The sequence below is a fragment of the Sipha flava genome, unplaced genomic scaffold (assembly GCF_003268045.1).
Source record: "Sipha flava isolate LNK unplaced genomic scaffold, YSA_version1 229_pilon_pilon, whole genome shotgun sequence".
In the NCBI taxonomy this organism is placed as follows: Eukaryota; Metazoa; Arthropoda; class Insecta; order Hemiptera; family Aphididae; genus Sipha; species Sipha flava.
In genome coordinates this window covers 206,778-218,726 of record NW_020272866.1, presented here as the reverse complement: position 1 = coordinate 218,726, position 11,949 = coordinate 206,778, and the positions used below count along the sequence as shown (strand labels likewise).

Genomic DNA, 11,949 nt, shown 5'->3' with positions numbered 1-11,949 from the left:
ATTATTACTATTATTTACTGCGCATTTTTCCCGTGTGACGCGCGTACGTCGTTGGCTCGCTCGGCAAGAGACCGGCTAGTCGACAGCACGCGTTGCAGACGCACTAATTAAAGAAAATAAATAAACGTAACGTGAGGTCTGCCCGCGCGTAATCGCTTCAACATGTCTTCCCGAAAAACCATGTCTGGTCTTAATTTATAATAATTCATACCGCTCTTTTCCCCGATCCTTGACGCGTCGTTTGCACGCTCATTTCAGACAAACCCCATAGTTTTTTAACCGTAAAATGAATAATTGTCGTCGTGTAAAACACACGCTCTCCGCACCCTCATCCACGTATCCAAGCACACACGACGTGCACCATGTACATTATACAATATACATGCATATAAGCGTACACAATATAATCTCGCTGCCGCCGCCGTTGCTCCTGCTGCTGAGTTAATCGAATCCCCATGTTTACGCGCGCCCGCTCGTTTGTTAAATATCGTATACATGAATAATATTATATTAAAAAAAAACCCTTTTTCGAAGACGTGTACGCGTTTTATGTATTAACAAAAACCACACATGTTGTACTTCGCCGGTTTCCGTGTTTTAACGTTGACCAGATTCGAATAATAATTATTGTCAACAATCACCATAACATAATATTATACTAGTTGTAATTTTCAATAACATGATGCCCGGGTGATTAGTGATTACACTCTGATGTCATGGAAATATCAGGAATTAAGGACGCGTTTTAGATGGTACCTAGGCTACGAAGCGTACATTTTTTGTCACGTTCCTTTAAATACGTGTTCATGCATATGCACCAGTTATAATAATTATTTTAAAATTGTATACTCGTCTTCAAACCCATATCGTTATTTCGACGTTTTTGTGTTTGAACGTAATGTACCGTGTACACTTAGAATATTTTGTTTATTTGATGACGCAAAATACACACCGTCTGATTAGTATAGAATTCGGAAAAACACCGGGCGAAAGCCATCGAAGACATAGAACGGCAAGTTTACGAAGGATATACATTTTTAACACATTTATTTATATCGAATATCGGAGAAAGAATAAATATATTGAGTTTCTATGCACCGACTTGCTCCGAATAGAAAGCGATTTATCGGATTATAGTTTTATTTATTATAATGCATAACGTCATTATTATCGAGCTAGAATTATAATAAAAATCATTGCATTTACTTGGACATACCGTCAGTATACGATCACTTGACAAAAAAAGATAATTAAGTGACATTTGATATGTATAGGCTCCGTAGTAGAAATGGGTAGTCGGTGTATAAGTGATATAAAATGAAAATGGAATAATGTTTAAATAATGTCAATAAATTACCGTTTTAGAAAACAGCTTATACTATCGTAAAAATAAGCTTATTACCACCGTCAGGTGTTAAAATCTGATAACAATAACACGGTAATAACGAGTATGTATGTGTATAGTATTTAAGCCATCCCCTTTTGGTGAGCGCCGTTAAACACGTTGAATATATTTTCACGTTATTATTATATCTTTGAACCGTGTTACATTACACCGTATTTTAATATACCCGTACATATTTATAGGGTAGATCGAAGTATTTTATCGAACCATTGTATGGTTCAAGGTATATAATTTCGTAATAACCGAAGCCAAATATTTCCAACCTGTACACATTATGTTGTGATGTATGCGCGATTAACGTACGGCTAACTACACACATCGTTTCTAAGCAAGCCTGTGCCATCGTGACATAGATATTTAAATATGTACATATAAATGTTTTGTCAACAGGACATCTTGACGTTTGTGTGCGTAAGGCTTACGGAGTTTTTCCTTTCCGGAGGCTAACTGTATTGAAACAATGTCAATTGCTTCTATACTGTATGTCAGGGGGACGAGATTGAAATGTTTTAGCTTCCTCATGAGATATGTCCTCTTTAGGACAAAATGTTTATCTCAAGAGCACTAGGTTAAACGTCGTACTTGTACTTATTTATGGTACACTCGACGGTTGTGGTGACTATGGTGGTGATTCGACCTTTTGAACGGTACTCGATTCTTCGTTCTAGGACCCTGCGCCGCGGTAAATACCTCGTCATGTGATAAACATGTCCCGGAGTGCCCTTTAAATTCATCAGATATCTACGGTGTTTCCAAATATTTACTGCTGCGCGCACACCCTTATCCCTGTATATCCACCACCTGAAATCTTAGAAATTAAGCAAACCGTCGTCGCCAACAAAGGACGCACCCGGAGTGGTCTCGAATCGTTTTAAAAACGTGCTGGCAAAATAAACATTATTCCTTTACCAAACGGACAAACCAGGTAAATGCGCGAACGAACATCTGCCGCATTCCAACACAAGACCACGCATCTCGCGAGATCTGATTTTCTTTAAGAACTACCCGTATTATACGACTACACGGAATACTTCACCGCTGCTGACACACACAATGGTTAACCTAACCAATAGAGGTTTTCTTTGCGTTTTGCTCGCCTCCGTAAAGGGCGTATTTTTTTCCTCTTCTTTTCTTATTATTATTATTATTTTTTATTGTGTCGACTTCATGTATATCATATTCTGTATACTCATATATGTACGCGTATGTTGTACGTATGTGTATAGTCATAAAATCCTGTTTTTTTTTTTTTTTTATTGACCGGAATTGATGAGCCGCGTTAAATTACAATTTAATACGAACCATTTTGTTTGGTTATTTTTTAATGAGCTCGGTGATTTCGTTTGCACCTGCTAAACGAAAATTCCTATAGGCCTTGCGCGCTTGATATAGTTCGTCGCGATCCCATCATTAACCGGGCTGGCTAAAAATCCTGGCTGCGTACAAAACGACTGCTAAATACGCCCAAATTACACGGTGCACCGACACGGCGGAAAACAATGAACCCCTAATTAACCGAAAACGACGGTTAATGGGTCTGTTTGTAGGATTACCCCGAGAGGTTAATTTTAATTAGCATAATCGGGGCGAAAACGCCTCCGGCCGTTCTGCGATGATTCCGGGCGACGACGAAAACAGCGGCGGCTAATTTCCGTTTATGTATTTTAATCCTAGTAATTGCGTAACGCTTCGTTCGCCCGTTCGCCGTACTCGAGTACGAATTAAAAAACGACTGACGCCGCGCCGTCAAACCGCAAATCGAACGAAGAGCTGATAATATATATTATTAAATTTGTCTGGAACACGTGCCGCCCGCATGATACAATTTATATATAAAAAAAAAAATAATATTCCTCCGAAAAAAATAAATAAAAACGCTTATTTTGAGGAGGCGCTCCAAGGTATATTACACGGTGGTAATAAATCACGAAACGTGACCGGACTCGAATAATTATTGTCGGCTCGTTGTCGTTGTCGTTTGTGGAAAAGAAAAAATCGGGTTTAATTAGGCCACGTCACGACGACGAGCCGAAGCCGTGGAGGAGACCCCGTGCGGTGAACGCAGCGGGCAATGCAATTTACTCTGTGCTTTAATCTTACGTGTTCACGTGACCGTCGGATTTGTTGTTTTTTTTCTACGATCGTTTTTCCATTATAAGTTTCGTTATTGAATCATTCGCAGTGTGTTCCCTTAACATTCCGGAGAATATATTATAATTATCTGCTCGAAAGGTAATTAAAAACGATGACTTCTGTAGTTCGGAAACGTGGACGGAATAATTGAATAATTGGTTGTTAAACACGAGCGTTTATTTGGAATAAATAACGTGTGGCGGTAAAGCTTGAGGATGAACCGGAGACAAAGAGAGGAAACACGATCGGTCGTTTAATAACTCGTCGATTTCATCGTGGAACTTATCGTAAATAATTATTGTTTTCGCCGTATTCAAATACTATCAAACAATATTCATGCGATACCGTCGTCATAGAAAGCAGCCGTACGGCGGTATTCGGAATTGGTTTTTTTAGTTTTTTTTCGCAATCCCGCATCTCGCGAAACGCTTTTTTTCGCCGCGTACACTTCCAGCACGTCGATTTTCAAGATCCTGCGGTGAAAATGCCGCGCGTACGGAATAATACATCACGAGCGACGATCGGATCTAATGATACACAACTCACGTCAATGGATTTGCTGTTGAACAAGTCGTCCAGCGTCCACATGTGTACAACGCTGTTGAACGCGGAAGACATTAAAGTGTTTAAAGTACGTTTACAATACGCGCGTGCAAACTACACGAAATTCTTACATGGAACCAAACGTTATTATAAAATTATTATTACACAATTACGAACCGCTCGAGTAACATTTGTGTTTTGTTAAACTACTAACGACCCGATGCCGTGTATAATTATAATGAGTAAGTTTATAACGACGTGTAGCACCTGAATCGTTCAAACGCCAATTGGGTGATGTATCGAATAAATTGCGTCAATGCGCTATCACGATCTACGTATTTCTATTATTTTAATTACACCGCGCTCTCCCGACAATTTCGGTTAACTATCGGATACACTCATGCGATTTAACAACCAAAACATTGCAAACTAAGAATAACACTGCGTGTGTACAATTTTGTTCTTCAAAGTTCAGCATTATCGTAGTATATCATTGTACACCTGAATAAATATTACTTTATGAGATCGAATTAGCAAAAATAACTTTTTTATAAACCATAAACGATATAATAAAATAAATAACTACAAAATCCTATTGAAATCTGTTGATGAGTTAACCAAGGTTACGAAACAACGATGGACAGTGTAGTTTCTTGTGTGTTAATAGGTTTGATTTTGTGGCGATTTAAAATTACATTACAATATATACCTATAGTATTTTCAAGTTCCAGAATGAAGACAGCGGTTTAAAGTTTTGACATTTTTTCTTAATTATTAGTAAATATAAAAAGTCAAACACAAGTATTTTAATACCGATCATCAGAATACATGTTAACATTTCAGTTTTAGTCACACAATGGTACTCACATTCGGAATTCATTTATATATTCATTATATGAATGCTCTGTGTTCATATAGACGTGGTTTGGGAGTAGCTGAGTATTTGCTTGTATAGTACCCCCAAAATGTTTTCGTGTTAAAATATTAAAATTAGAGTACCAGTATTTTATTGGTTCAGGCCCGTCGTAAGATATTTTCCTCACAAAAGCAAAAATTGCACTGCCGTTTTTTACTAAAAACATTATAAATCGGAATTATAATATGCTGTAATCATTCACATCCACGACGAACTTAGTGGAACTAATACGATGGTAATAAAGACGCATAACGCATAACTCAAAAGCAACGCATGACTTGCTCGCGCTCTAGATAGGTTCATATTATATAAGTTATAATATGTTAGAGGTATTTCGATTTCCGAACTACTCTCCCTGGGTTTTCTTGTACTGAAATCACTAACCTAACCAACCTAACCTAACCTAACCTAACCCCCCCCCCAGCAAACTGTATTATTAAAATTATTACATTTTTACCGCTACCATGATAAAATCATATACGTTGCAAATGGTTATACTTTACTTTCAAATGTTAATGACTGTACGGTTTAAGGATATGAACGATTGTGCGATACTGCAGACAGAATCGGAGAGAAGCTCGAAGTCGTTAATGACGCCCGTCTACTCGGATACATCATCACTGTACGAAGACGAAAACGAATCGTGTGAATTTGCCTCCGACGATTTCGGGCCGACCAAGATGAGATTTATCGTCATCGTTATTGCGTCTGTCGCGTTCTTTTTTCAGGTAAAAACCTGTAAACGCACATTAGTCCTGCAACACGGCTATTGAGTGCAGCATGTATAATATACATATATATTATAATAACATATACTGCACTCGTGTACGACAGTGTGTACGCCTCTGTATGCGTTAATGTAATTTAGCCGACGCGACGACGTATTTTACGATCTAATAATTACTGTGCACCAAACACGTTTTAGAACAACATGGTTTTCACATATTTTTTTGTCCCGTACCCGATTTAATATACACCTATAACGAATTATATGCAGGTAGTAATCGGATGTTGGCAATCATACGCGCCGATACACGCAGGAGTGTTTATATGGTTCGATTAGAAATTACGTGACACGCGAATAGATAAAAACTATAAGAAATACAAAAACAAACCATACTTAGTTTCCAACCCGGCGGTAAAGATATGTTTTTCGAATGTTATCATAAGAGTGGGGATAGGCTTAGTATAGAAAAATAAATCTTAGATGACATACGAGTAGTATTAATCTATTAATCATTTGGTGTTTGAAACCAACAAATGCATATTTGTATTTATTAAACGAATAACTTTGACAATCTTAAAAAGAATCCATTATGAATACGATAGCAGTTACACTACATGGTTTTATCTTTTATTTTTGGGAAAGGTTTACTGTGACTGACTAATTTGTGGTACAGGTGTTCAAGACCACAGTTTCGAAGCATACTAAGCATATCTGTGAGCTGATTTATTTTCGAAATTCGGTAGCGATAGTGAAAACATTTCAATAAAACAAAAATATATCAACTACTTGTAGGTATTCAGTATATTAATGTATAATATTCAGTGCTACTATTATAGCATTATTATACAGGAAAAAAGCGACGAAAAGGTCAGAACTCCATCATCAAATACGCTTCTACGTCTCGTAGCTATAGCAATATATCTTGCACTGCACTGAACAATATATTTTTGCTTGGTAGAGATTGAGGTTAGGACGGCATATTAGTGAGGGCCTATATGACGGAACTCGTGTCGAATCGAGCTCCAATGCTTATATTTGATAATTGATTTGATATAATTTATCAACACGCGTGTTAACCGTCTGCAGATATTTTCACAAACCATTTGGAGCGCCATTTACGAGCCGGCACTGTTGGCTTTTCCGAAGTGGACTAGCAGATCGTTGACGCTATTGCCCATCTGGGGTAGCGTGATGACCGCGGTACTAGTATTCCCGACATGCATGATCATCAACAAATACGGTACGTACGGACGATAAGTTCTACGATCGTTTTCCAAAAGTACCGCACGGTCGACGTCGTTTCAAAGCATTTTCGCGAAACCACCACTGCAGCAATAATGATCGTCATGAATATTGACGACGTAAATTAATCCCGTGTCACCGCCCACAGGTCTGAAAGTGAGCCTGTTGTGTTCATGTGGTTTCTTCACACTGGGAACGGCCGTTCGATGTCTGCCGAACGTGTACTCGTCCACGCTGTGAGTGTATTATTTCCGAAGACGTGTCGCCGACCAACCATTACGCATAACACATTACTATAATCGTAGTGCCGTGGAATTACACGGCGGCGAGCCGTCTAAAATGTATGGCGTACTAACCAGTGGCGCGCGTTTAAACATTTCGAGCCCAAAGACGGCAATTTATACCGGTCCCATTCGCCGCCGTCGTATTAAATTTTAAACAATTTATACATGTACCATAACCACAACTAGTAATAATACGATTTTACGACCGAACCGTAATTTGAATTTTGTTGTAAAGTATGTCCCACAATATTTTGCCGCCTCTAAAATGTCGGCGCCCCGAGCCCGTTAGCCCCCTTACCTTTTTATCGGGTCTCGATTCGGACTATTTTTGATACATTGAATTTCGCAAAAAAAAGCAATACGTTTCAAAATATACACCGTTCTGCTGTCTTTTTTCATTTAAATAAAAGTTACCTACTTAGAGTTTCGCGTACACCTTAACAAGTTTAACTTGTCGAGTAATTTTAATGCATTGTAATGTATGACGATGTATTTATGAGAGAAAACACTTGGTTTCTATTCGAGACAAATTTTACGATAATTAATCTTAATTAATTATCTATAATAATCATAATATACATATATATATATATATATATATATATACATGAGGAAAAAAAGCAGTAAAAATGTGTAAGAAAATGAACGTTGAAGGGAAAAGAGAAAGAAGAAGACCAAAAAACAGATATTGGACATGACTGAAAATTATGAGGACTGTTGGTGTGTGTAGGGGATGTAGAAAATCGAGACTAGTGGAATTTTAGGACAAGGGAGGCCGACTCCAAATAGATGGGAGAAAGGCGAAGGAGAGAAGAAGGATCATAACTTATAACGGTTGATGTGAACCGTTTTTATTTGCGCGACTGAAGTTTTTCATTCTCAATAACATATATTGCATATTTCTGAAACGAAACGTTTTAAATAAACTTGATTCTAAATTTTTTTCGCCATCGCCTGTATTGTTTTCGCGTACAGTATGTCGAACTCACACGCAATATTCGCTGTTGCAATGCCAATAATTCTAGAACGATTTATGTCTACGTTCGCGCATGTTGATGGTGTTTAAAACGTATTTAGTCGCGCGATAGCGATAACCACGATCGACGCAATCGGAGAGTACGTATTATTATAATATTTTATGGCTGTTGAACGTGTGCGATTCTCGACGAGTTATACGCACAATACCGATTACCGCATTTACGATTTACGTATGTAGTTATATTGCCGCAGCACGGTCGAGCGTTTAACCTGCATGACGGACACACCTATACTTATGACGCTTATACTTATGTGTATAAGTATGTATATGACTTATATTTATGCGCGCGACACCGTACTGTTATTATGGTTATAAAAATAATAACCTCGAATGGTTGTAAAAATCGATCCTCTCGGTGTGCCCTACGTCCGAGGGTACCATGCTATAAACGCCGCCGTGTCCCGTAACGTCCGCTCGAGATCGTCGTCATAATCATTAGTTTACGATTTTTTTTTCCGCGTGTAGGTGTATACACTTGTCGGCCGTATACATGTCTGCAGGTGGCGTGTTCATGACGCCCCTGATGATAACGATTTCAGCGCAGTGGTTCCCGAAGAACGAGAGGAACATGGCTACAGGTCGGAAACGAGTAGTGTTCGCGCTACATTATTGTTAATTTTTTTTTTTCTACTACCATACGAACCGTGTTGCCGCACGTACGAAACAGTGCTCCGGGCATAGGCATCACTAAGGGGTATTGAGGGGTATCTTTTCTACCCCAAAAAAAGTTATAGATTTTAAAAATATATTCGAAGTTATTATTCAAGTGTGTACGCACATCTATTATTGTGATTGTATCAGAAATAATTATATTTTGTAATAAGTCCAATACGGACAATAAAACAGTGTTATACACTACACGTCGTACCAAAATTTATGAAAAAGAGTTAGCCAGTTAAGCCAGTAAGCCAGTTATCATGTTAAATCTTTAAAAATGTATTTTTTAATTTTCTAAAAATAAACTTTGCTACCGCAAAATTTGGACTTAAGTGGCGCCCATGGCACCGGAGGCGGGGTAGGCGGGCTAACACTACTCGCCTCGAACTTGGGCGTACCCCGCTACAGGGTCTCGGAGATTTTCACTGTAATCGTACGCGTTGAAAAACCGCGACCGCTTCACGTGCGTCTGCAAGTTGTGTAACGTCATCGCCGTCGCGTGTTCGCACACAGGTTTCTGCTCGGCCGTGGCGATGTTGGGATCCGCGGCCACGTACATAGTCGGTCCGATCGTCGTGTCGTCGAGCCCGGGCGAGCCGCCGGAGCCGCGTGCGATACGAGATCGAATCATGAGGCTGCTTTACGTTTGTAAAAAAAAATACGACGCGCGTTCCGTTTGACACTTGTTGTAAATCGTACGCGAACACGCGTTTTGCACAGGTTTCGGCATCAGCGTGTTCGTCACGGTGTTGGTGTTGGCGGCCTTTCCGAAGCACATTAAACCGGTGAGCTACCCGTCGAAACTTTCTATGGCCTCGCACCGCAGTGCCAAACTGATGCACTCGCTCACCGTGCTCGTCAAGTCCGTACATCAACGAACGATATTTTACGCCCACGGCGAATGTAACGTACGACCACTAAAATGTTTTTTTCTCTCCTCCCCATGCGCAGGAATTCCGAAGTCTGGTACCTGGTACTGGCGTTCGCCCTGTCTAACACCATGTCGGCTCCATGGTCCGCGCTGCTGCCGTCCACTTTTTCCAAGCTCCATGTGCCGCCCGTAATACAACGCACACCGCGTACGATTTTCATTTTTACATATTTTAACATTTTTTTTTTTTTTTATTTTCTTGTGACCCCCGCTATCGTACAAGGAACTCAGCGCCGAATGCGGTTTGTTTTTGATCATTCACAATTTCGCCTTAAGCCTAACGATAAGCACGTTCGCCGATCGGGCCCCGGGCTACAGCAAGGAACTCGCCCTGATCAGTCGTCTGGTGTCGTTGGTTTTCTTGTTCTGGCTCATGCTCATGATGAACTTTCACGCCAAGCTCACGACCAGTAAGTATACATATATCGCTGTAATAATAGCCGACTTCTCGGCATCGCAAACACGATTAATTCGTTTTGACCGTAGCACGATTTTCGTGTAGAACGATAGTACAAATTCATATACGAGGAATTGCAGTTTTGAATTCGGGGTGGTGCCGAAAATATTTGTAAAAACAAACTTCTAACCTCGTGTTCTTTTCACAGCGACTCTGGTCTGCGTGATCTTGATGGCGTTCCCGTACTGTTGGTGTAACCAGAGTCTTCTCTACGAAATGGGCGCAGAATTAATGGTCCCGTTGCCCGAGAGCTTTGTCGCGGGCTACATGACGTTGTTAAACAACTTGTTCGTGGACTGTACATACGTAGTGTTGTATTTGTTTCCTCATTTCGGTAACAATTTTCATTATTATTCAACCGCAATAACTATTACGATACTCGTACAACCGGGGAGAATACATGTTAATACATATGATTGATATTTATCCATTAGTTCATTGAAATGTGCGTCATTTCATAATATGTATAATTGTATGTATGTATGCGATATTAATTCAAAAATACTAATACTAATCAGTAAGAAAATCGTCGCTGTTTATAGTAATAACCATTATGGGTTAATTATATATGATTATATTATATTATGTAGGCGAGCATATTACGCAGGGAAAGAATGTTGTTTTTGGTAGATTGTTTTAATAAAAATGCGTATGTTGGTTTCTCCGAGAAATATTCGAGCAACTGTAAGGATACGCGCATAATCCGAAAAGTCCGGAACCAGAAAACATAATGTTATCCTATGATTTGTATGTCGTAAAAAAATTATGAAACGCCCGCGGTAATTTCATTTTTAATTTATTTTAATTCAATTATATATATTTTTCATTTAATTTAACCTGTCATTCGGTTTGTTTTCGAAAAAACAGCCGGTGGCATAAGTTTTAATAAAACGCTGTACACTGTTGAAAAACTGTTCCCAGTTTAACAGCTTAGTAAATCTTAGTAAAGTAAAATGAAATTACCGACAATTATTTATTCGTATGGCATATACAGAAAGCGAAACAGAATATAATATTGACAAGTGGTGAGACGCGATGTATTTAGCGACAATAAAAATAGCAGAACGAGTATAAAAGTGTAAAAAATATAATAGTATAATAGTTTTAGTATAATAGTTTTAGTATAAAATTTATAACATAATGTCCAGACTTTTTACCCATTCGATAGCTTCAGGGGTCGCGTTAAATATGTCCTCGAACTATCTCGTAAGACACACATGTATAATATGGTTTGATTGGGGGCATCGCAGTCACATCCTGGGTTAGGGGTGATGCCCCCCTTTGTGCATAAGATATCCCACTCTTCCATGACCTGTACGTAATCGGTTTAACCGTTTAACCGACAGTTAAACGCTATCGGTACTCGTTTTCTCCGAACAGTAGATTATCGGTGCACCGTTTTTATCTTCCCGCAGGCGACTATTGGCTGCACATCGGCGTTTTCGTGTTTTCGGTGCTGAGCATAATCTTCTTGCTGCTCACCACGGGATGGAGCAAGAAGGACACGGCGAAAACCAAGCACGGCCACGTGTAACGCACGCACGTATTATAAATATGTTCGTTATTGTACTATCCGTACGTTATGTTATGATAAAATTATATATCACTTGTATCA

At 39.1% G+C, this 11,949-nt stretch overlaps 1 protein-coding gene across 1 annotated transcript; it reads left to right on the top strand.

The window, feature by feature from the left end:
- Window positions 1-8,632: 8,632 nt before the first annotated feature.
- Window positions 8,633-11,949, top strand: LOC112683575 (disrupted in renal carcinoma protein 2 homolog). Its single transcript, XM_025554656.1, has 7 exons — window positions 8,633-8,867; window positions 9,460-9,594; window positions 9,667-9,808; window positions 9,898-10,006; window positions 10,101-10,287; window positions 10,483-10,668; window positions 11,750-11,949. The coding sequence occupies exons 1-7, from the start codon at window positions 8,780-8,782 to the stop codon at window positions 11,866-11,868; spliced, it is 966 nt and encodes a 321-aa protein (XP_025410441.1). The 5' UTR covers window positions 8,633-8,779; the 3' UTR covers window positions 11,869-11,949.

Bases quoted from the DNA above. Each gene is read 5' to 3' on its own strand.
- LOC112683575 (XM_025554656.1), top strand. From the start codon at position 8,780: ATGTCTGCAGGTGGCGTGTTCATGACGCCCCTGATGATAACGATTTCA. The intron at 10,007-10,100 runs GTAATACAACGC...CTATCGTACAAG, and splicing joins CCAAGCTCCATGTGCCGCCC to GAACTCAGCGCCGAATGCGG. The intron at 10,669-11,749 runs GTAACAATTTTC...ATCTTCCCGCAG, and splicing joins GTATTTGTTTCCTCATTTCG to GCGACTATTGGCTGCACATC.